This window comes from Pelophylax lessonae (genome assembly GCF_965119305.1).
Source record: "Pelophylax lessonae genome assembly, chromosome: 2".
Lineage (NCBI taxonomy): Eukaryota > Metazoa > Chordata > Amphibia > Anura > Ranidae > Pelophylax > Pelophylax lessonae.
The window spans coordinates 552,336,147-552,361,643 of record NC_138769.1 but is presented as its reverse complement, the minus strand read 5'-3'; the positions used below and the strand labels follow the sequence as shown (position 1 = coordinate 552,361,643).

At 43.8% G+C, this 25,497-nt stretch overlaps 1 protein-coding gene across 1 annotated transcript in view; it reads left to right on the top strand.

Annotated features, from left to right (window-relative positions):
* The window catches only part of FMNL3 (formin like 3), a 188,686-nt gene that overhangs the window by 137,370 nt on the left and 25,819 nt on the right, over positions 1 to 25,497 (top strand). The window contains exons 9-14 of the mRNA XM_082244917.1: positions 1,061 to 1,154; positions 1,281 to 1,355; positions 1,444 to 1,554; positions 1,661 to 1,810; positions 13,544 to 13,645; positions 17,147 to 17,441. Of these exons, the coding sequence (XP_082101043.1) occupies positions 1,061 to 1,154; positions 1,281 to 1,355; positions 1,444 to 1,554; positions 1,661 to 1,810; positions 13,544 to 13,645; positions 17,147 to 17,441 (827 nt within the window). The remainder of the gene's footprint in view (positions 1 to 1,060; positions 1,155 to 1,280; positions 1,356 to 1,443; positions 1,555 to 1,660; positions 1,811 to 13,543; positions 13,646 to 17,146; positions 17,442 to 25,497) is intronic.

Here is a 25,497-nt window from a genome sequence, read left to right as displayed (position 1 = left end):
TCTCCAGACCTAAACCCTATAGATTCTAGGCAATCTGTGGGGCATCCTCAAATGTAAGATGGAGGAGCGCAAGGTCTCTAACATCCACCAGTTCCGTGATGCCGTCATGGAGGAGGACTCCAGTGGCAATCTGTGAAGCTCTGGTGAACTCCATGCCCAAGAGGGTTAAGGCAATGCTGTAAAATAATGGTGGCCACACAAAATATTGACACTCTGGGCCCAATTTGGGAATTTTAACTTAGGGGTGTACTCACTTTTGTTACCAGTGGTTTAGACATTAATGGCTGTGTGTTGAGTTATTTTGATGGGACAGCAAATTTACACTGTTATACAAGTTGTGCACTCACTACTTTACATTGTAGCCAAGTGTCATTTCTTCAGTGTTGTCACATGAAAATATATAATAAAATATTTACAAAAATGTGATGGGTGTACTCACTTTTATGAGATACTGTATGTGTACTATTTTCCTGCCAACATTTTTGTGATGCAACCCTCCCTGCCCTGTTATATCCCTGCCCTCAGCCTGTTTACTGGACAATTCAGAAGCAGCATTGATCATGTCATTTCTGTGCTCTTCCCTCCTGTTAGCATTGTTAGACCAACTGCAGAAAGTAATGCCATCATCGACCCTTGTTGGCTGACACTGCCTATATTTCTATGACGTTGTTGTCCAGTGGAATGTTGGGAGGCAAACAAAAATAGTTAATCCTATGTTATAGCTTAGTCACAGTCAACTGCACTTGTTCGGTAATGTAATTTTCTCTAACTAGAATACAAGACTGCTTTGATAAGCTGCAAAATGTCATCAACATTAAAAAACATGTCCAGCTGAATATGACCAACCACTACTAGCTAAACCATAACCTGGATAAATGAAACATTCACAGACTAGGTCAAGATGTGCTGTAGATAGACATCAGCAACTATAAAAAAACACATCTCCATTGGGTTCAAACTACTTTTTTTTTTTTACACAAAGATCTAGCTAGCTTTTACAATCAAATGGGAACTAGAATATTTTATTTCTCTATTACATAATGTGTTTCTAATTGAACAGAACTAAAGCTTTGGTCCTGGAATTACTGGCAGCAGTGTGTCTGGTGCGGGGAGGACATGAAATCATTCTATCTGCTTTTGACAACTTCAAAGAGGTAGGACAGCATATTATTTTAACCCAGTGGTCTCTAGGTTTTCTGTACTCCGTGACTGTCAAGGAACTGGGAGCTCTACCTATAAATACTATTGTATCCACAATCATTTTCACTGTTTCATTCTAGGTCTGCAAGGAGAAGCATCGTTTTGAGAAGCTCATGGAATATTTTAGGAACGAAGACAGCAACATTGATTTCATGGTAGGTCAAGCACCCAGTTGATGTGTTTAATAACTCTAGATAATAGGTTGCTTTCCATTGCTGATAAACAAACCTTTATTTCCCACAGGTTGCATGTATGCAGTTCATTAACATTGTTGTCCATTCTGTGGAAGACATGAACTTCCGTGTTCACCTTCAGTTTGAGTTCACTAAGCTGGGCCTTGAAGAGTTCCTAGAGGTAAGAGTTACATGTTTCCCTACACTGGTGTTTCTCAGAGGTGGACGACTCAAATGTCTTTGATGTGACATTGTGCGCTAACCTTGTGTATTTTTATTCTCCACAGAAATCGAAACACACGGAAAGTGAGAAACTGCAGGTGCAGATTCAGGCCTACCTGGATAATGTGTTTGATGTAGGAGGTCTGCTGGAAGATGCAGAGACGAAGAATGTTGCACTTGAGAAAGTGGAGGAATTGGAGGAACATTTATCCCATGTAAGTAGCAGGTTTCTACAAGGTGACAGTTATTATTATTATACAGGGTTTATATAGTGCCAACAGTTTGCATAGCACTTTGTAAATTAAATGGAGACAGTACAGTTACATTACAATTCAATACAAGAGGGTTAGGAGGGCCCAGCTTGTGAGAGTTAACAGTATAAACAGTAGAATCTACCTTACTATGCCACAAGACTGATAAGTATATGAATGTATGCAGAGTCTCTTATGTAACTACTAGTTAAAACTGAACTCCAGCTAAATACAGTGCATCCAGGACATATTCACAGCGCTTCACTTTTTCCAGGTTTTGTTACAGCCTTATTACAAAATGGATTAAATTAATTAATTTCTTTAAAATTCTACAAACAATACCCCATAATGACAATGTGAAAGAAGTTTGTTTTCAAATCTTTGCAAATTTATTTAAAAAATAAAAAAAAATCCCATGTACATAAGTATGCACAGCCTTTGACCTTTGCTCAGTACTTTGTTGAATTACCTTTTGCACGAATTACAGCCTCAAGTCTTTTTGAGTATCTACTTTGCAAGCTTGGCTCACCTATTTTTGGGCAGTTTCTCCCATTCTTCTTTGCAGGACCTCGCAAGCTCCATCAGGTTGGATGGGAAGCTTGGGTGCACAGCCATTTTCAGATCTTTCCAGCGATAGTCAATTGGGTTCAAGTCTGGGCTACTCAAAGACATTCACAGAGTTGTCCCATAGCCACTCCTTTATTATCTTGGCTGTGTGCTTAGGGTTATTGTCCTGTTGGAAGACGAACCTTCGCCCCAGTCTGAGGTCCAAAGTGCTCTGGAGCAGGTTTTCATCAAAGATGTCTCTACACATTTCTGCATTAATATTTCCCTCAATCCTGACTAGTCTCCCAATTCCTGCTGCTTAAAAACATCCCCGCAGCATAATGCTGCATCCACCATGCTTCACTGTTGGGATGGTATTGACCAAGTGATAAGCGGGGCTTGGTTTCCTCCAGACATGACGCTTGCCATTCAGGCCAAAGAGTTCAATCTTTGTATCATTAGACCAGAGAATTTTGTTTCTCATGGTTTGAGAGTCCTTCAGGTGCATTTTGCACTAGGTGGGCTGTCTTGTGCCTTTTACTGAGGAGTGGCTTCCGTCTGACCACTCTACCATACATAAAAGAAGAAAATGGTCACACAAAACCATGGAATCCAGTGAAGAAAAGTTCCTTTATTCACATAAGTGATACAAGGTACAGCAGGGTAGGACAGTAGGCGCGTCACGACACGACTGCTACGTGCGTGTTCACTCTACCATACATGCCTGATTGGTGGAGTGCTGCAGAGATGGTTGTTCTTCTGGAAGGTTCTAATTTCTCCACAGAGAAATGCTGGTGCTCTGTCAGAGTGACCATCGGGTTCTTGGTCACCTCCTTGACTAAGGTCCTTCTCCCCCGATCGCTCAGTTTAGCCAGGTGGCCCGCTCTAGGAACAGTCCTGCTGGTTCCAAACTTCTTCCATTTACACATGATGGAGATCCCTGTGCTCATTGGGACCTTCAATGCTGCAGAAATGTTTCTGTACCCTTGCCCAGATTTGTGCCTCGATACAATCCTGTCAGCAAGATCTACAGACAATTCCTTGGACTTCATCGCTTGGACTGTGCTCTGACATGCACTGCCAACTGTGGGACCTTATATAGACAGGTGTGTTAGGAGACAAATTGAAATGTTTCATTCTATGTTATAGCTTAGACACATTCAACTGTGTTTGTTCTGTAATGTAAATGTTCTCTAAGCTTTGAAATGTCATCAACTTTACAGAACAAGTCCAGTTGAAAATTGCCAACCACTACTAGCAATACATAAATGAGACCCTTAATATACTATGTCAAGTGGTACATGGACATTAGCAACTAAAACAAATCAGTGCACTCTAGCCTCACAACTAATAGGGAGGCAGAAAATCCAGAGGGCTTTTTACAAAGTTGGATGACTCCAGGCCACTTTGCTTGTTTGGATTAGCTCCTGCAATTCGCAGGCATTGTTCATCTGTTTCTATAAAGCTGGCCAGTGAATACAGAAAATTATTAAATGCTGGCAAATATGACATTTTTAATGCGGAATTCTCAATACACACTGACTATGTTTAATGCTTATACTGTTAGAATTAGTAAATAGATAGGAAAATATCATATTCACTTGTTTTAAACTTTTTGTTACATTTCCTCAGTTACTCCCTGGTTTTCAGGCCTAGGCAAATTACGTCATACAGGAGTCTTCAGGAGGGGAGAAAGGTGTAAACATTTTTAGCTAATCACACCCTCCTGCCTATATAGTATTGGATGCCTATAGTAATATATAGAATAATGGTACCAGCTTCCAGAAAAAGTGTCAATATGAAAATTGGGAGGATAAGTGGGACCTCAAACTCCCCAGTTAAAGAGGTACTCACTAAGGGAAAGGGGGATGGGAATAGCAAGTATACTGGATTTTTGGGTACCGATAGCTAGATTAATTGATATATCTCAAATTACTTTGTTAAAAAGGTAAAGCTTTATTAAATATAAAAAGGCAAAAACAGTGAATAATTTTACAACATAATAACATACATCACATATAACTGACACAATAAGTATCTGCTAAAAATGACTTGAAATGTGGAAAATAGCTGGAATATCTCCACAATGTTCTCTACATGTTTCGCGGACTACGCCGCTTCTTCACGAGAATATAACAATAAACTTTTATAACAGTCAGGAGAAACGAAAGATAATAAGTAGACATCATATCCCTAATTTATACATTATTATATATCATATTAAGGTCTCCCATACTCGCCGGTAAGAGTATATGGTGATCCTGTTCTTCCCCCTGGGATTTTTGTGCTCTATGGTGACCATAGGTAAGGTTGATTCTCCCCCTATACACAATATATAGACCTCCACTGTTTGGTCATATATCTTTGATAATAATGTCTACTTATTATCTTTCATTTCTCCAGACTGTAATAAAAGTTTATTGTTCTATTCTCCTGAAGAAGCGGCGTATTCCGCGAAACATGTAGAGAACATTGTGGAGATATTCCGGCTATTTTCCACATTTCAAGTCATTTTTAGCAGATACTTATTGTGTCAGTTATATGTGATGTATGTTATTATGTTGTAAAATTATTCACTGTTTTTGCCTTTTTATATTTAATAAAGCTATACCTTTTTAACAAAGTCATTTGAGATATATCAATTAATCTAGCTATCGGTACCCAAAAATCCAGTATACTTGCTATTCCCATCCCCCTTTCCCTTAGTGAGTACCTCTTTAACTGGGGAGTTTGAGGTCCCACTTACCCTCCCAATTTTCTCCTGCCTATATGTTTGAGCTAAGGGCAGATGGATTCCAGGAAGTAAATACTACATAAATTATCTGCCCTTACCCTAGCTGGTCGTGGCCAGAAATGCTGGGAGGGGGGTTTAAAAGTAATTTCTTTACAAAAAAAAAAAAAAAATGCATGGAGACCTGGATAGATGGGGGGGAGTTTGCTTTGAATATTAAAAATGAATGTAATAGATGTAATAGCGTTTTTGATGTATGGTGCTCAGGGGAAGTCTAGTTCCACTTTAAGTGTATGTGTATTGAGCTCTAACATTGACGTCTAAATAGAATGTTATTACAGGCACACAGAATTGCCTGAATACACATTATAGCCATCTTTCTAGTAAGTGCAATTTACTTTCTTCAGTAGGCTTGGCGCTTTGGTCTTCTCCATCCAGCTATTTGCTGTTGGCCACTAAATTTGATGGGTGGCCTCGCTTACCCAAAAGGGAAGGAAGGGCATGGAGGGGGGACCTAAAATGTTTGTCCTTGCTCAAGTTAGTATATTTACAATAGAGTGTCTTGGATTTTGTCTGAGAAGACTGCGAACAGTATCTGTACTTGGCTCAGGGTGTCTGCAATAATATCCCATTGACACTGAACAGAGTAAGAGTGTATTGCTGCTTCATATTATTTATTCAGACAGACTCTACAGTCTGGCCTAATGCTGAAATAGCAGTTCTCGTTTTAACCTAATTTCCATGAATCTGTAAGTTGTTGCGGAGAAGAAATAGCATTATTCTATAAATCACGTTTACTAATAGCTGACATTTTAGTGGGATGTTATGGTAAAACACAACCTTCACCCACAGCGTGTCACCACAGCCCCCAGACCTCTTGTGCAGTATAAGCTGTTGGTGGCAATTCTTTCCACTTCCTCTTGCTGAATGTCACACATTGCACAGTGTGTGATTTCTCTGTTTAGGTTGGAATTTTTTTTCTTAGATAAAGAAAAAACGCTTTTACAGTTTAGCTTCATTAAATTATGAGACACAATGAGTCCCTAGTGGTTGATGCATTTAACTATATAACATTGTCCTGTAGTGCACAAGGACTTCTTCATATTCTGATCGATCAGTTTACTTTAATATGCACGTTAGATCCACTGAGACAATATATTAGGATTAGGTTGAACTGGATGGAACGGTGTTTTTTTTTTTCAACCTCTTTAACTATGTAACATTAAAGCTGAAGTTTAGTTTTTTTGGTGGGGATACAGCACTAATATATATAAATAGTGTGTATCCCAATAGCTGCAGGTTTCTGCAAAATTTCTTCCTTACGATGTCTCCTCAAGGCCTGAATGGCTGGCTTCTGCCTCTGTGAAGGTTAACTGCACCTGCTGCTGGAGAGAAAAGTTGCGCCACCCGCCCCATCTTCCTCTGCCTTCTCCACCTTTCACAGAACTGTAAATGGGCTATGAAATCTTTTTATTCAACTGCTCCATTGCCCATTTACAGAATGCAGTGCATTGTGGGAGTGTAGTGATATGCGTTCTGTGAATGGTGGAGAGGGGCACAACTTTTTTTTTTTTTTTGCTATTAACCTTCACAAACCAGGAAGACAGGCACTCAGGACGGTATCTGTCCACCTAGAAGTGGAACAGCGGGAAGGATTTTCAGCAGAAGCCTGTAGGTAAATAGGATACACACTATTACATACGGTGCATTTGGAAAATATTCACAACACTTCACTTTTTCCACATTTTGTTATGTTACAGCCTTATTCCAAAATGGATTAAAATCATTATTTTCCTCAAAATTCTACAAACAATACCCCATATTGACAACGTTAAAGAAGTTTGTTTAAAATCTTTGCAAATTTATTTAAAATAAAAAACAAAAAAAAATCACTTGTACATAAGTATTCACAGCGTGAAAACTGAGCTCGGGTGCATCCTTTTTCCGCTGATCATCCTTGAGATGTTTCTACAACTTGATTGGAGTCCACCTGTGGTTAATTCAGTTGATTGGACATAATTTGGAAAGACACACACCTGTTAATATAATGTCTCACAGTTAACAGTACATGTCAGAGCACAAACCAAGCGGGCTGCAGCAATGGGAACATGTTACATGCTCCACTCTAAAATTGGCTGGAACATGTAACATGTTCCCAAAGGTGAACTTATAGCGATTGTTAAGTCTTGTTTTTTTTTTTTTTCTATAAAAATAACAAACATGTTATACCTACCTGCTCTGTTGCAGTGAATTTGCACAGAGCAGCCTAGATCCTCCTCTTCCCGGGCCTCGCTTCTCTGATCCTGGCCCCTCCCTCCTGTTTAGTGCCCCCATAGCAAACAGCTTGCTTTGGGGGCACCCAAGCTCAGTCACAGCTCCCGGTGTCCATTCAGACATGAAGCCCGGATCCAGCCCCACCCCCTCTCTCTCCTGATTGACTAGCTGACTTTGACAGTAGCAGCAGCCAATGGCGCCGCAGCTGGGTCTCAGCCAATCAGGAGGGAGACTTTCGACGGCTGAGAGTCTCGTGGACATCGCTGGACAGAAGAGGACCTCAGGTAAGTGTTAGGGGGGCTGCTGCACACAGAAGGTTTTTTATCTTAATGCATAGAATGCATTAAGATAAAAAACATTCTGGGTTTTACAATACTTTTAAAGCTGAACTCCAACTTTTGTTAGACTTTACATAGTTCATTTGGGCCACCCTGGTGTCAAAAGTTGATTTGGTCCTAAAAAAAGAGGACTAGTGAAAAGAGCCCACTGCCCTCACCTGCCTCATCTGTATCCTCAGATGCTAAGGTTGTTATGGCCGCCACGGACGCGAGTCAACCTGAGGGATCTGGATCATTGCACTCTGATGGCGAGGATGAAATATCCTCATCTGCAGCCGCGCGGGAAAACTCGCTGGTGGAGGCACTTATAGTGTTAGTACGGCAAACTTTAAAAATGGGGGATGTTTATACTGCGTCACACGCAAATCCCAGAAGTCATGCAAGGTTTTCCCTTGTCTGGAACTTTTTGACAAAATTGTCACTGAACAGTGGGGGCGCCTTAAACACATTAGTGGTGCCGAAGCACTTAGGGAGGCACTACCCCTTTGCGGACGCTGTAGTCAGTAAATGGACCGTTCTACCGAAAGGTGGACCATCCGTTCTCCAGACTGAACAAATCCACTGTGGTATCGGTGGTGGAGTCTCCGGTCTCTAAAGACCCTGTTGATAGAAGGATTGAGACTCTGTCCCGCCACTTACATGTTCAATACTTAGACCGGTCTTTGCTATCAGTCTGGTGTCTCAGACCATAACGGAATGGGCAAAGTTACTAAAAAGTGATTTGGAAACAGAACAGCTTTCCCCGGGCCTTGCAGAGCTAACGGACCAAATGGTCCAAGCCTTACTGTTTATTTGTGATGCTTCTTTAGATGCAGCCCCCCTTGCGGCTAGAATTTCCGCAGTAGGGGTGACCATGAGACGCATGGTGTGGCTAAAAAGCTGGTCTGCGGACCAGGCTTCTAAAAAGGCTCTGTCAGATCTCCCCTTTACAGCGGACTGGCTATTTGGTTTTTCGTTGGATGAACTTATCAAAGGGCTTACAGGTGGGAAGAGTACTCTTCTTCCTCAGTCTGCTAAGGACAAGTCTCTTCGTCAGACGGAGCCCTTGTTTTTCCAGCACACAGGTGGCCCTTTCTTGCCTCTGGCATGCATGAGAAGGGATCAAAGCCATTTAGATCATCTGGGGATTCCAAGAAGACGTGGTCAGGTAAGCCTAGAGCAGACCCCTCCAGATCTGCAGACAAGTCTCCTTCTGCATGAAGGGGCACCCTCACCCGTATCCGGGTATCCGGGGTGTGGGGGGGGGGGCGGACGTCTTTGTTTCTTTCCAGAACCATGGACCTCCTTGATTTAGGACAAATGGGTCCACGAACTGATCTGATCGGGTTACAAGATTGAATTCTGGTCTCGAATGTCAGACAGATTATTTCTGTCCAATCTACACTTATCTCCAGATCGGCTAAGGGATCTACGAGAGGCGGTACAAGATCTGTTATCTGTTAAGGGTGATTGTGCCGGTTCCTTCTCAGGAAGGCAAAGTGCGTCCAATACTGGACCTCAAAGCTTTAAACCACTTTGTGTGGGTACAGAAGTTTAGAATGGAGTCTATTCGCACAGTAGTGGAGCCCCTACACCAAGGGGACTTTTTGGCCTCCCTCGATATCAAGGACGCATATCTACACGCCCCTTTTTACGCTGGACACCAGCGTTTTCTTCGCTTCGCTGTAGGAGAGGAGCATTATCAATTTGTGGCGTTACCCTTTGGTCTCGCCTCCGCTCCCAGGGTCTTTACCAAGGTGTTGGCTTCGGTATTGGCATTACTGTGACAGCGGGGGATTGCGGTACTGGGGTACCTGGAAGATCTCCTCTTAAGAGAAGACTCACATTCAGTCCTGTTGGGCGACTTGTCAATCACTGTACTGACTCTGCAAGAGTTCGGTTGGAACATCAGTTTAAAAAAATCTGCTCTGGTCCCATCTTCTTAACTGGATTATCTGGGACTGACTCTGGACTGAGCCTCAGCGAGGGTGTTTCTCCCTCTGGAAAAGCTGCAAAAGTTGCAGAGGGCGATTCACTTGCTGTTATCCAGCAATCTGTCCTCCTGTGGACTTGCAAGCGAGCGCTAGGCCCGATGGTGTCTACCTTTTTGAGGTGGTTCCATTTGGTCATTCCACACCAGACCTCTGCAAAGAGAAATACTTGTCAAGTGGAACAAGGATTCAAAATCTTTGGACAATCTGATTTGGCAAGACACAAAGAAAAACACAAGAAGTGCTCTACTGTGGTGGCTCCGTTCCTTGGCTCTGCATCAGGGCAAGTCCTTCCTTCCCTTGTATTGGACCGTGGTAACCACAGTTGCCAGCCTGTCTGGTTGGGCTGGAGTGCTTGGATAGATGTGTGTTCAGGGAGCCTGGACTCCTGAAGTCCAGACTACCGATCAATATTCTGGAACTCAGAGCGATAAAGCTTTGCTTGAGTCACTGGACAATTCATCTGCAAGGTTGTCCAATTCGGATTCAATCCGACAATGCTGCGGCAGTGGCTTACGTCAATCATAAAGGGGGCACCAAAAGTGTCCTGGCGGCCCGGCGGGTGGCCGAGATCCTAAAATAGGCAGAAAATTTGTTCCAGCCCTCTCCACCGTGCATATCACCGGAGTGGAAAATTGTCAGTCAGATTACTTTAGGAGTCAGGTGTTAGATCAGGGGGAATGGTCCCTTTACCTGGAGGTGTTTCACCTGCTGTGTGTCCGGTGGGGGACACCCAATGTGGACCTGTTAGCCTCTCGGCTCAACAAGAAGGTACAGAGGTTTGTGGCCAGGTCTCGGGATCCTCTAGCCGACGCCACAGACTCACTGGTGGCTCCTTGGGGTCAGTATCGGCTGATCTATGCGATTCCTCTGCTAACACTTCTGCCGAGAGGCTTCTGTGCAGGATAGAGGTGGAAGGGATTCCAGTCACTCTGGTGGCTCCAGATTGGCCTCGCCGGTCTTGGTACCTTGATCTGGTAAAGTTGGCCACCGATGTTCCTTGGAGACTTCCTCTCAGGGAAGATCTGCTTTCTCAAGGGCATCCTGCTTTACAGTCGCTGGCTTTAACGGCGTGGCTGTTGAAAGCCAGGTATTGAAGGATAGGGGTCTGTCTTACTCAGTGATTCCTACACTGTTGAAGGCTTGAAAATCTACCTCTAGGAAGATTTATCATTGTACATGGAAAATGTTTATTGCATGGTAGAGCTGCATGATTAATCGTAACAGAATCGAGATCGCGATTCACTCCCCCTGACAATCTTAACATGACACTTGCTCTATTCTTTACATAGCTGTGAGGGAGCAGCTTTCAAAAAAAATAAAAAAAAAGCCTCCCGCAAAAGCCTATCAGCATTAGTCTCCCACTGAACTGTAAACACAAATGATTACATTGTATCTTTTCTTTCCCTCTGCCGGAGGAAGGAAGTTTAACCTCTTAAAGACTAAACCTTTTTCCTACACTTGTTGCTTGCAAGTTAAATCAGTTTATTTTTCCTAGAAAAGTAGTTAGAACCCCCAAACATTTATATATTTTTTTTTTTTAGCAGAAACCCTGCAGAATAAAATGGTGATTGTTGTAAATTTTTATGTCACACTGTATTTGCGCAGCAGTCTTTCAAACGCAATTAATACACTTTAATGAATAAAAAAATAAAAAAAATAAAACAAAACCGTAAAGTTATCCCAATTTTTTTTATAATGTAAAAGATGTTACACAGAGAATCGTGAGATAATCGTGATCTTTATTCCAAGCAAAAAAATCGTGATTCTCATTTTGGCCAGAATCATACAGCTCTATCGCATGGTGTGAATCAATTAAAGTGCATCCACGCTCTTTTTCAGTGGCTAGAATATTGGCCTTCCTCCAGAGAGGGGTTGAGCAGAAGTTGGCCTTGGGTACCATTTAAAGGCCAGGTATTGGCCTTGGCGGTGTTTTTTCAACATCCTTAAGCTACGCATTCTTTGATTTGCTCCTTTATCGAAGGAGTTCGCCATATGGTTCCTCCGCTAAGGTCCCCGTTACCCCCATGGGATCTTAACTCGGTACTGTCAGTTCTTCAGAAACCTCCCCTTGAAAACATTAAGGAAATTCTGTGCTTACACTGTCACAGAAGGTATTTTTTTTGGCGGCTTTTACCTCTGGTCGCCGAGTGTCTGAATTGGTGGCGCTGTCCTGCCATTCACCCTATCTAGTGGTCCACAGAGCTAAAGTGGTACTTCGATCAAATCAGTCTTTTCTTCCTAAGGTGGTCTCTGATTTTCATTTGAATGAAGACATTGTGCTGCCTTCACTTTGTTCTAAGCCCAAGCATCCTAAAGGAATTGCTTTGCATTCTTTGCATGTGGTTCAGGCAATTAGGGGTTATCTGGCAGCTGAGTCTTTCAGGAAATCACTCTCTTTTTGTCCTTACGGAAGGGATTGGCTGCGTCTGCTGCGACCATATTCAGATGGATCAGGCAGATGGTGGTATAGGCTTATTCACTTAAGGGTCAGGTCCCACCTTTCCCTGTGAAGGCACATTCTACTAAAGCGCTGAGTGCCTCTTGGGCTTTTTGCCATCAGGCGTCAGTAATACATGTTTGCAAGGCGGCAACTTGGTCGTCTGTGCACACGCTCACAAAATTCTACAAAGTAGATGTGTTGGCATCCTCGGATGCTTCCTTTGGCCGCAAGGTTTTGCAGGCTGCTGTTTAAGAGAGCATTTAGTCTCTTTGAGCGTGTATGTTGTTTCTAGGTAAGCTCCAGTTGTTCCTGGTCGAGCTCCATGTTACCTGGTTGGCTAAGTTTAGCCTTTGAGAATTACGTTCCTTCCCACCCCTCATGTTAATACTGCTTTGGGACGTCCCAATGGTCAAGAAGAATATGGAACTGCGTCTGTCAATGAACAATGGAGAACTGGGTTTTTGACTCACCGTAAAATCCTTTTCTCTGAAGTTCATTGACAGACGCAGCACCCACCCCTCTATGAGTTGGGTGGGGGTTATTTTCTTCTGATACTGTTCGCAACAAAACTGAATCCTATAGCAGAGCGAGTGGGTGTGTGCCCCCAGGGACTGCCCCATAGGCATTGTAAAGATTTTTCCTGCCTCGTGTCCTACTCCTGTAGGGGCAGCATAAACCAATTGTTAAGAAGAATATGGAGCTGCGTCTGTCAATGAACTTCAGAGAAAAGGATTTTATGGTAAGTCAAAAATCCAGTTTTCCCTGTGGCTACATAATGCATACCGCAGTATGTTCCGGGTTCGAGCTGAGACCTTCCTGTCTCATACCCAGAACACAGTAGAGTCTATCACAACGGTGCTCAGTTATTTATAGAAAGCTGTGTATTATATCAATTAATACAATGCTTCTTCTGATTGGCTGAGTCAGAGGTTGTGACATCATCAGCCCCCTCTCTGACTCCAGGACATAGTTAGCTTGGGCTAAGCTGTAAAGTCAAACAAAAGATATATTTCAACTTTAAATTAACTCAGGGATGCATCCATGACACCCAGTTTGCAAAACTTGCTGAGCTTTCTGAAAAACAACCCACTGCCTGCATGCAGGTACATTTTAGAAAAATGAGGTAAAATTAAAAAAAAAACTGGTCACAAGTTAAACCACAATGCACATGAAACAGACAGACTACCATAGATTGCGTCATGCTTCCTTCTTGGAGTATTTGCTAGATTTCTGGGGATTTCCTTTAGTGTAGAAAAGAAAAAAAAATCTCCAGGATTCCTTTCACTTTTGATTAGTGATATTAGATGAAATAGTTGCTGCTGGGAAGATTTCAGTAGGTACTGTTGTTCGGAGCTGCATAAGGATCCAATAACTGCAATTATGATTTTCTTCCAGATGACGGAAAAGCTGCTAGATTTGGAGAATGAGAACATGATGCGCGTGGCCGAGCTGGAAAAAACTTTATTACAGAGAGAAAAGGACCTGGATATGATTAGGGTGAGCTACAAAGAGTGTGTGAGTGTGTCTTTTAACACTGATGTCTGTATAGAATACGCATGAGCGACTATGAATCTTGATTTCTTAAAACCCAACTGGCCGTAATAGGACAAGAGTGGTTGGGAGATAGAACGTGTCTGTTTCTTCAATGGTGGGATCACTCATCATTTTTGGTTTAGGTAGCATAATTTCACAAGGAAAGGAGATGATAGAAAATCCATCCGAGGACAAGCAATCTTTGTAAGCAAGTGGCTGCAGAGTATGCTGGGACCTGCTTTTCCTACCACAAGAGAAGACTGCAGGATGTCGGAACTTGACCTAGAAATTCCTGACCTTATAATGTGGACACTGGCCATCCTTCATGGGTACATGTGCCCATAGAAATTGTAGTTCTTGCAGGCCTAGTGCTTGGCGTACGAACTGCGTGTGATGTGCTCCTAACATCCCTATACAAGCAGATGTGCTGTCCCAGTTCACTTGGTGTTTTTCAAAATGTTTCTCATGCTTGTGGTATTTTTGCACTGGGGTAAATTAAAGCAGCTGAGTACTGCTCTGCTGCTCAACTGGCGTCTTCCATATGTTTTTGTTTTTTTTAAGCATTTTAAGTTTGTTTTTGATAACTGCTCTCCTGCTGGGGCATCACTTCTTGTTTCTTGACCTCAAGGTTCAGTTTCTCTTTTTACACGTAGTGACTTGTTGGGGATTTCCCAGGATACTGAACGACTGTATTTAATTCTGAAATAATGTACTTATTACTGTTTACTACATCTTGCATCACAAAAGTTCCCCGATAAACATTTGGCATGATCTGGATTCCCCCTCTTTCTTCTCTTTATGACGGCTATTTTATTATTACTTTAAACACTTCTGGACCAGAAGCATTTGCCCCCTTAATGACCAGGCCATATTTTGCTATTCGGCACTGGGTTACTTTAACGGACAATTACTCGGCCATGTGACGCTTTACCCAAATAAAATTGATGTCCACAAATAGAGCTTTCTTTTGGTGGTATTTGATCACCTGTGCGATTTTTATTTTTTGCGCTATGAACAAAAAAAGCGAAAATTCTGAAAAAAAAAAAAAACAACAATATTTTTCAGATTCTGCTATATAACATTCCCCAAAATTTTTTTTTTACTAGTAATGGCGGCGATCTGCGATTTTTTTTTTTTTTTTTTTTTGCGCGACTGCGGACAGATCGTACCCCTAACTGACATTTTTGACACTGTGGGGGGGGGACCAGTGACATTACTACAGTAATCAGTGCTAAAAATATGCACTGTTACTGTAATAATGACACTGGCAGGGAAGGGGTTAACATTTTGGGTGATCAAGGGGTTAAATGTGAGCCTAGAGGAGAGTTTCGAACTAAGGGGGGGGGGGGGGGCATGGCTTGTGAAATGACCATAGAGGCCTATGATCCTATATAGAAGGATCACAGGGGCTCTATGATCATTCCAGGGTGAAGAACAGTCGGCTGTGTTTACAACAGCTGCCCGTCCTTTTCTCTCAGCGGGGAACGATTGCGGGTGTCAGGCAGTAATCGGAGCCGCCTGCCCCGTGCATCGGCTTCCCCGCGCAGGAGCGTGCCGCTAGCGGCGCTCGGTTGCTCCCTGCCCGCGTCCGACTTATACCTGCGGTGGTTTGTGCAGGAGCGGCTGCCTACCGCAGTATAACTGCGGCGGGCAGTCAAAAAGTGGTTAAGTATAACTAAAGGAAAAAGTTTTAGTTAGTTTGGGATAGAGTGCAGAGGGATTAGAACGCTTGTCAGTTTATATTGCTCTCTGTGTCCCCGTTAAGATTCACTGTCTCTGTCCTGTGTATCATTGTTATTGAAAGTGAAAATAAAGGAAAACCCCAAATTTTGGGGTTTCCCCAGAAAAGTAATAGAAGGGAAATCTTCCAATGGGGACACTGGTCCCCAAGGATTTCCCTTAATTTTCAGGGATTTCCAGTCACTTCCTGTTTGTCTATGGGACAGGAAGCGCAGGAAAATCTCCGCAATGGGATACAGATGGCAAACAAAAAAAAAAAAAAATCTGACAAGGATTTTAAACCTCCCATGCCCTATCCAAAATGGAAAAAAAAAAAAAAAAAGAATCGCAGATAGTTTTACTTCAATCTTTCTTTAGAACACTTTTGTTTTAAAATTCACTTATTTTACTAGTCAGTTATTTTTGCAAAGTTGGGGATTTTTTTAATCAAATTTTATTTATATTTATGTTCTATATATTTACTTGTTGCTGAAAAAAGCATTAAAATAAATTAGATTGACCTTGTCAGAACTAAGATATTTTGTGCCATTCTGACCAAGGGATTGTTTTTCTGTTTAGCTACGATATAGTGCTTAGTCCCTCTCTCCGTTAGGCAGTAAGGTGCTGAGGTAGGCAACTCTTCTTTGTACTAATATCACAGTTAAAGTGTTACTCAACCCACAACAGTAAAATCAGTTTGTATATACAGTCACTCTGCACGTGCTCAGTTTGGTGTGTATTGCTAGAGAGTTTTTTTCTTCTTCCTTGGGATGGTTGTACGTGATTAACACAGGGCCAATCAGCAATGTCCAGATAGAGGGTTAGGGGTCCTGATGCCTCATAGGACAGTCAGAGTAGAATGAAAATTCCTCCTGCAAGCTTTAACCAGACACTGACAGAAGTCATAAGACCATCCCTGATTATTGCCAGTGGCTATAATAGCATGAAAACTACCACTGGCTGGTTGTACCCAAGTTAATTGATCAATCAATTTGAGTATATAAGCCTGCCCATACATTGTTCAAATCTCGGACGGTCCCTGCTGAACTGGCAGAGATTCAAACAGTGTATGTCCAGCTTTACTACATGCTAAAAGCTGACCTTTTCCACCAAGCGTCCCCTCTACCTAAGTGAATTCATTTAGTTTGCATTGACCATGGCACTATGCATTTTTTCTTCTTGTTTTTACCACAAGAATCCACAAATTTACTTAAGGTTATGTTTTTAAGGTTTATTTAATAAAGTTACTAAAATAAAATCATGGTCCCCAGATTCAAATCCCCCTGGCACTTGTTTATGGACAGTAGATGGATCTTGCTGCTGTGTCCACAATATTACACAGTTATATGTCGCAGATAAACATGCTCATACAGTAAATTTTTATATTATTATGGACAAAATGTATGTGTGTGTTTGTGTGTGTGTATATAATGTATATTAGACTCCAAGAAAGGTGTGTCATTAGAGCCGCCATTTAGTTGTAGCATACCTCTCTTGGATGCTACTACTTTATAACAGTGATGGGAGCCCATCGGATGCTTTCATCTGCTTGAATGGAAATATAAATTACACATATGCACACACACAGTATATGTGTGTGTGTGTGTATATATGTATGTGTGTGTGCACGTAATTTTTATGTATAAAAATAAACCACATCTCCAGCAGGGCCCCCCTTCTTTTCCGAATCATTGACATTCTTTTCAAATTGTGGATTGTTAATTTCCTTTTTATCTGCATCTCCAGGATATGTATGAGACCACAAGTCATCAGGTGAACACGCTAAGGAAAATCATCAAAGAAAAGGAGGAAGCATTTCTGCAGCTCCGCCAGCTGGAGCAGGCCAATGCTTTACAGCAGCAGAAGTTTGGGTCTGCTGGGATCATCCCCTCATCACTTGCTGGCCTACCTGGAGACATTTCATTGATTGCAGACTTTCCACCACCTCCACCCCCGCCCCCACCTGCACCAGCACCTCTACCTGCAGCACCACCTCCACCTCCTCCTCCACCTCCACCACCACCACCTCCTCCAATGCCAAGTAAGGATGGCACTGCTAAACATGTTGACCTTTTTCATTCATTTACGCTGAAATTGGTTCATCATTTTGTAATCACCTACAGTAAACATTATCTCTGCTGTTTAAAGAGTACATAAAATAATACAAATTTAATTCTGGAAGGAGGGGTGATTTTGGCGACCTTTGTGTGCCATCACACTTCTCTCTCAATTCCTATAATGAACGTGTGCCATGTTATAGATAGTCGTCTCATTAGACTTCTTCCACTGTGTTCCTGATACTGTGCCTATCAGATCGTCAGATTGTCTCAGAGATTCTCTTATGTCATTGGGCCAGTCATAACTGACAGACACAGCATCACAAGCAGTATTAAAATAAGGCTGACATAAAGATGTCTTTGGGGTACACATGGGTAAGTTTGACAGCCTTCTAGATTCTCTATTGGAATAGATAGAGAATTGCACAACCATTCGGAAATAAACAGCAGTTACCGTGACTTGAATCTCCAGGTGGATCTTTTGCTAGCATTTTATGGTAATATAACAGGCTGGAGAGTGGTGTCTATGCAAATCTTAGTTTGTAGCAGACCGTATGCATGTCCTACACTGTTTAACAATGGTAAACTGTCAGGTCTTTATAATGACCCTAACATTTGCACCAAGAAATTAATATGATCACTAACTCACCTAAATATAAGGGTCATGAGCTTTCAGCTCTCAATTACTGCAAGCAAAAGATGAGATAGGGGAAAAAGCATACAGAGTCTAATCTAGATGGAAGTTAAACAACATCTTTATTAAAACCACTTTAGGATGAATTCCAAGTATAGCAATTTTTACCTAGATAGTAGATACATTGGTTCAGTTTGGCAAGTATGTATGTGCCATACCTGCGGGATTACCATGAAAGCTGGAAATCACTGTAGTAGGCATCGCGTTTGGGTGATTACCTGAAAGCCAGTATTGGGAGTTGTTGGAATATTTCATTCAGCATTTCCTCCTCTGTTATGATGGGATGTAAATCTTTGAATATATTTCTTATCTCTTCTAGTGCTGGATTGTATGTGGTGACTAGAGGTACACGGTTATTTGTTTTTTGTTCTTCCTTTTATTGGAGGAGATTTTCTCTTGGGGTTTTCAGGGCTATGTTTATGCTTTTATTAATGGTTTTGTCCTTGTAAACATTCTTGAAGGCATGTGCTAGTATTCTGATATCTGATGGGGCCTTGCTGTGTATGATGGAACTATGGCGATAGTTATATCTGTCAGTTGGTTCCTGTATAATGAGGTGTGTAGCATGTCATCCCTGATGTATACTATGATGTCTAGGAATAATGATATATCCACCAGAAATAACCACTAAGTCGTTGCCAACATCCCTCAAACAAACTGGTTACCCCCATGTATGGGACTTTAAAGGCAACAAGAGATCCTCAAACTAGGATACAGTGCTTTATTATGACTTAATAAGAGCATGGAAATAACCAATGCAGTATAGTACAGTTAAAATATATGAACAACAGTTGAGTACTTTGTAAAGAATCAAAGGCTTGGTGTGAGTGGGTATCCTCTTCATCCCAACACGTCTCAGAAAATATTATTTTCTTTCATCAGGGGCATAGTAGAGGAAGGGTGGCAGAATGTCTTCTACAATACAATTAGCATTCATAATTGACTGTATCTCAAAAGACTTATACACAAATTTGTCTGAATTGTCAAATATCAGAAAGGTTGCATACCATCTAAGGAATAGTTTTGTACGAAAATTATCTTTCTCTGTCGTTCATTGTCAGACACAGCTCCTTATCTTCGTGACCATTGCGTTATACTGTCCCCTACAGGAGTAGGATACTAGGCAGGAAAAAGCTTGACTATGACTATGGGCCAGTCCCAGGGGGGTATACTCCTACTCTCAGCTATAGGCACTTTTCTTGCCTAGTCAGGAGTGAGGACCTAGTTCCTTGCTGGGATCTTTGGTCATGGCAATTTTTTTTCCGTTTAAATTTAACTTGTTCTTATCTTTGTTATTTTGTTCCTGTGAGAATCTAAAATCAACTGCCATACTGGGCGACGGACTAGATAATCTAGATCCAGAGGGTCCCCCCAGTCTGGCCAGCGAGCGTGCGCAGGTCTCAGCTCCGCACTAGGTCGGCCGCAACATAGCTCCACTGGACAGGGGCTGGCCTGCAAGTTAAACATCTCGCAAGGGCGCATACGATCTGGCCTCGGCCTGAGTCGAAACGTTCCTCCTGGCCGACAACCCCCTATTCCGATGGAGTGGTGGTCAGTCAGGAGCCCTGCCCACCCTGTTCCAGGTATGGTAAGTAGCTGCCCCCCCCTCTTCCCCCAGATGGTTTTGGGGTGAACATGGGCCCCTCTCTGGGACGGTGAGACCCTTGGGTTCCACTCCTCCCCCAGTCCCTCTAAAATTTTGGTAGTCACTGTGGGACTTCCGCCCTCCCCCCATCTGCCCCTGGGTGGTCGGTCCTGCTGGGGCTTGCGCTCAAGCGGCTGTGCGTCCACAAAAATTTAGGCCATGCAGCCGAGTCGGGCGCCTCCATTGGAGGCAGCCCCAGTGAGGTTAGCTAAAGCCCCTGCTCTTTCTTTTGGGCATCTGCCTTGCTGGGATCCGTCCAATTGCAGCTGGGCCTCCACAAAAATTTAGGCCGCGCTTTGCGGCCTACTAGGTCATACCGCCAGCTTGGTGCCTCCCGTGGAAGGGGTGGCGCTGTGGGGATGGTTTATTTTTTTTTATGGCAGCCATGCCGCCATTATTGTGCAGGGCACCTGCCCTCTTTTAAGGGGCTATTTCCTATTATGCAGGCCTCTATGGAGGGGCTCGGAAGGTGACCCCCTTGTTTTTTTTTTGCGGGGTCCAGTAGGTGGTCCATTTGTAGGCCCTTGGTCGGCGTCCTATTTGCGGGATCGCAGTCGGTGGCCCTCCCCTGCTTATGTTTTCCGGATGAGCTTAGCATATAGCGCCCCCTGCGTCATCTGTCTCATCAGATCCTGAATCTGTTTCAGCCACCGCAGTGGCGAATCACCCTACTGGATCTGCGTCCACGCACCCTGAGTGCTTAGATAGTGAAGATGATTCCTCCTGTCCTCTAGCTCCCATAAAAATGCACTGGTGGATGCACTGATTGTGTCAGATTGTGAAACTTTAAAAATGGAGGATGCGACTGATGCTGCGTCAGAGGCCTCAGTCCCTTTTGGCACCCACAGGCCCTCCGAAGCAGCGAGGCCTCCTTTTCCTGCATACTTTGACAACATTGTCACAAAACAGTGGGGTTGTCCAAAACACACTCTTGTGGTCCCTAAGCGTTTTGCTATGCTGTATCCTTATTAGGATTCCCTGCTTAAAAAGTGGACAGTCCCACCTGTAGTGGATTCGCCGGTTTCCAGGTTAACTAAAGCTACCTCAATTTGGTTGAGGAGTCCGCAGCCTTTTAATACCTGGCTGATAGGAGGGCGGAGGCTCTGGCCTGCCATATGTTCACTCTGGCTGGTTTGGCACTGAGGCCGGTATTCATTATTGCCCTGGTGTCGCAAATTCTGACTGAGTGGGCTAAACTTTTACGTCGGGACCTGGAGGAGAAACAAGTTTCCCCTGCCTTTGTGGAGCTGGTAGATCAGTTGGTCCAGGGGCTACAGTTTATCTGTGATGCCTCTTTGGAAGCAGCTCGTTTGATTCTAGGCTGTCTGTATCAGCAGTGGTCCTTTGGCGTATTATCTGGCTGAAATGCTGGTCTGCGGACCAGACTTCTAAGAAGGCCTTATCTGATCTCCCCCTTGTAGGGGATCGACTGTTTGGAGCTTCCTTGGATGACATCATTAAGGGTTTCACAGGGGGGAAGAGTACTCTTCTTCTGCAAGCTACCAAGAGCAAGGAGCCCTGTCATAGACGTGGGCCATTCTTCTTGGCTTATAAGAGGCCTTTTTGTCCCTCAGGGTCTCAAGACAAGGGATCAAAGCCCTTCAGGGCCTCCATCAGAGGTTCCAAGAAGACCTGGTCTGGCAAGCCACGAGCGGGCTCTTCCAGACCTGCAGGCAAAGCTTCCTCTGCATGAAGGGGAGCCCACCACGGTATCTGGGGTGGGGGGGGGGGGGCGTCTTCACTGGTTTCCAGATCCGTGGACCTCCCTGGTACAGGACAAGTGGGTCCACTATGTCATTCGGTCCAACTACAAGATCGTGTTTCAGTCTTATCCTCTGGAAAGGTTCTTCCATTCCAACCTGCACTTGTCCCCAGATCGCTCACGGGGGTCTCTTTTGGGGCAGTGCAATACTTGTTCTATCAAGGGGTGATTGTTCTGGTTCCGAATTCGGAACGTTTTCAGGGGTTTTACTTAAACCTCTTTACAGTTCCCAGGAAGGGAAGGCAAGGTACGTCCAATTCTGGACCTTAAGGTGCTAAACTGCTTTGTAGGGGTACAGATGTTTTGAATAGAATCCATTTGCACAGTAGTGGCGTCCCTACATCAGGAGGATTTTCTCGCTTCTATCAACATCAAGGATGCCTACCTTCACATTCCAATATGTGCTGGTAGCCAGCGATTCCTCCGCTTTGCTGTGGGCGAGGAGCATTATCAGTTTGTGGTAGGGATGCACCGAAATGAAATTCTTGGCCGAAGCCGAATAATAATGAAATGTTTGGCCGAAGGCCGAATACCGAACGCGGTGTTTCGCATTTTTTCCATTTATTTTGCCAATTTTTTGTCCTCTCTCTTGTCCTCTCGTCTCTCTCTCTCTCTTGTCCTCTCACTCTCTCTCTCTTGTCCTCTCATGTCTCTCTCTCTCTTGTCCTCTCATGTCTCTCTCTCTATCTCTCTTGTCCTCTCATGTCTCTCTCCCTAAATGTTACTGTAGGGAATGGGATTCAGTGCACACTGCAGCCTTGTACCATAGGGTTAATGTTAGTGACACTGTAGGGATTGGGAAGGATGCTGGGAATGGAAATCAGGAAGCATGCAGGCAGCCTTGTAAATTTTAATTGCAGATAGAGGGCACTGGGCAGGTCAGGGTTAATGTGGTAACATCAATTACTCAGTGACAGTCAGTCAGTGTCAGTGTGGACTCGATCAGATTATACAGTGACAGACAGTCTCTCATAGTGGTGGTAGTAGGAGCCTGGAAAGGAGCACAGCCGCATACATACATTACTCACTCGTGCACTGCAGCCCGCCCCACACATTCAGTGAGTCTTACTCTCCTCTCTAGTTTTTTCAATGGCACATTCAGGAAGCCAATCACGCCGTGAGTAGCGGCACAACGGAACCAATCAGGTGTGCAGGCACGCGTGATTGGTTCACTGTGCAGCTAATCACGGCGTGATTGGCTTCCTGAATGTGCCATTGAAAAAACTAGGGAGGAGAGTAAGACTCACTGAATGTGTGGGGCGGGCTGCAGTGCACGAGTGAGTAATGTATGTATGCTCACCGCTGAAGTGTCCCGGCTTCCCCTGCCTAACACGGAAGTCTGTGAGTCCTCCTGTCCTCCTCCGAGTCCCTTCCCCCTGTAAATATCATGACCTCGGCGATATGAATATCGCCTACGGCCACAGAACGATAGTCGATATCATATATAAGTGCTATTTTTTCTATTTTCGGCCGAATAATGTTCGGTGCATCCCTAGTTTGTGGTGTTACTTTGGTCTCGCCTCCGCTCCTCGGGTCTTCACAAAAGTGTTGTCCCTGTTTCTAGCATTGATATGTCACTGGGGAATCGCGGTACTGGGGTACCTGGACAATCTTCTTCTGTGAGCAGAGCCTCCAACTGCTCTGATGGACAACTTGGGAGATTACTATGCAAACTGAGAAAGTTTGGTTGGATTCTGAAACTTCGGAAGTCTGCTCTGGTTCTGTCCACAAAACTGGAGTATCTGAGTCTGACTCTGGACTCGGCCTCAGTCAGAGTGTTTTTTTTCTTCCTCTGGAAAAATTCCAGACATTGCAGAAGGCAATTCAGCTTCTGTTGTCCAGCAGACGGTTATCCTTCCGGGCTTGCATACGGTGCTGAATAGTGTCTACCTTTTGAGGCGGTTCCATTTGCACAGTTCCACACGAGATCTCTGGAAAAAGAGATTCTGCTGAAATGGGACAGGAATCCACGGTCTCTACTGGTGGCTTAATTCTCTGGCACTTTGACAGGAAAAATCCTTTCTCTCCCTGTACAGGACGGTTATCACCACGAATGCCAGCCTGTCCGAGTGGGGAGGCGTCCTCGGCACAGATTGTACTCAGCGGTCCGGACTTTATGCACTGGAACTCCTAGCGATCAGACTTTGTCTGGATCACTGGACAATTCTTCTTTAGGGGTGTCCGGTACTAATTCAATCGGACATTGCCACGGCGGTGGTCTTTGTCAATCACCAAGGGGGCACAAGTAGTGTCCTTGTGGCTCGGGAAGTAGCCGGCATTCTAAGGTGGGCAGACCGATTCGTTCCAGCCCTGTCTGCTGTACACATTTTAGGGAAGGTACAGGGGTTTGTGACATGGTATCGGGATCCTCTGGCCGACGCCACAGATGCATTCTAGTGGCTCCAGACTGGCCTCGCTGTTCTTGGTACGGCTGGTCGCCGATGCTCCTTGGAGACTTCCTCTCAGGGAATGTCTTCTGTCCCAAGGGCCAATCTTCCATTCTGCTTTACAGTTGCTGGCTTTAATGGCTTGGCTTTTAATAAGCCAGGTGCTGAAGAATAGAGGTTTGTCTGAATTGGTGATTCCTACATTGTTAAAGGCAAGAAAATCTACCTCTAGGAAGATCTGCTTGGAAAGACGTACATTGCGTGGTGTGAGTCTCTTGGGGTTCCCCCTTTTCCTCCAATGAGGGGTTGAGCAGCGCCTGGCTTTGGGTAAAATTAAGGGCCAGGTTTTGGCCTTTGGTTTTCTTTCAACATCCATTGGCTACACTCTCTTTGGTGCGTACCTTTATCCAGGGAGTTCGACACTTGGCTCCTCCAGTGTGATGTCCATTGCCACCATGGGACCTCAATTTGGTTGTCAGTTCTCCAGAAACCTCCCTTCGAAAATGTTTGGGAGGTTCCCCTGCTTACGTTGTCCCAGAAGGTGGCCTTTTTGGTGGCTATTACTGCTGTGTGCAGGGTGTCTGTGCTGGCGGAGTTGTCTTGTTGTTCACCTTACCTGGTGGTTCACAGAGATAAGGTGGTTCTTCGTCCCTGTCCGTCGCTCCTTCCAAAGGTTGTTTCTGATTTCCATTTGAATGAAGACATTGTGTTGCCTTTCCTATGTCCCAGGCCTAAACATCCTTAGGAAATTGCCTTGCATTCCCTGGATGTGGCTCAGGTAATCAGGGTGTACCTGGCAGCTATGGAGTCTTTTAGGAAATCAGACTCACTATTTGCACTCACGGATGGAACTCGGAAAGGGTTGGCCACTACTCCTGTGACTGTTTCCAGATGGATCAGACAGACGGTGATTTGGGCCTATTCCATTAGGGGCCAGGTTCCTCCTTACTCTGTTTAGGCGCATTCTACTCGGGCACTTGGTGCCTCCTGGTCGTTCAGTCGTCAGTGCTGCAGGTTTGCAAGGTACTCAACTGTTGTTCATATATTTAACTGTACTATATTGCAATGTTTTTTTCCATGCTTCTATTGTGTCATTATAAAGCATTGTAAATTTTATCCTAGTTTGAAGACCCCTTGTTACCTTTTAATATCCTGTATTTAGAGGTAACCGGTTTGTTTTCTGTTTGTTGTTGGTGTCTAGGAAATTAACGTATGTGCTTTAATAGTCCATTTGTAGTTTGAATGACGGGTGAAACGGGTTGATCAATTAGTACATTTGTTTCTTTACTGTTCATATGTTTAAAATATTCCCAATATTGTGAATGCATCTATATGGCTTTTGTTGTGTGGTGTTAATAAATTTGTCCTGCAGGTTAGCCATAAATAAGTTTGCATATTGGGGTGCCATTTTACTTCCCATACACAAAATGTAATGGATTAAATGTGGACCTCAGTAAGGTGTGACCCTTCTCACCTTTGTGACTCTTCTCCCCCCCCCCCCCCCCCACCCACCCATTCCATAGCCCTCTCCCTGCCTTATCTCACTAGCTAT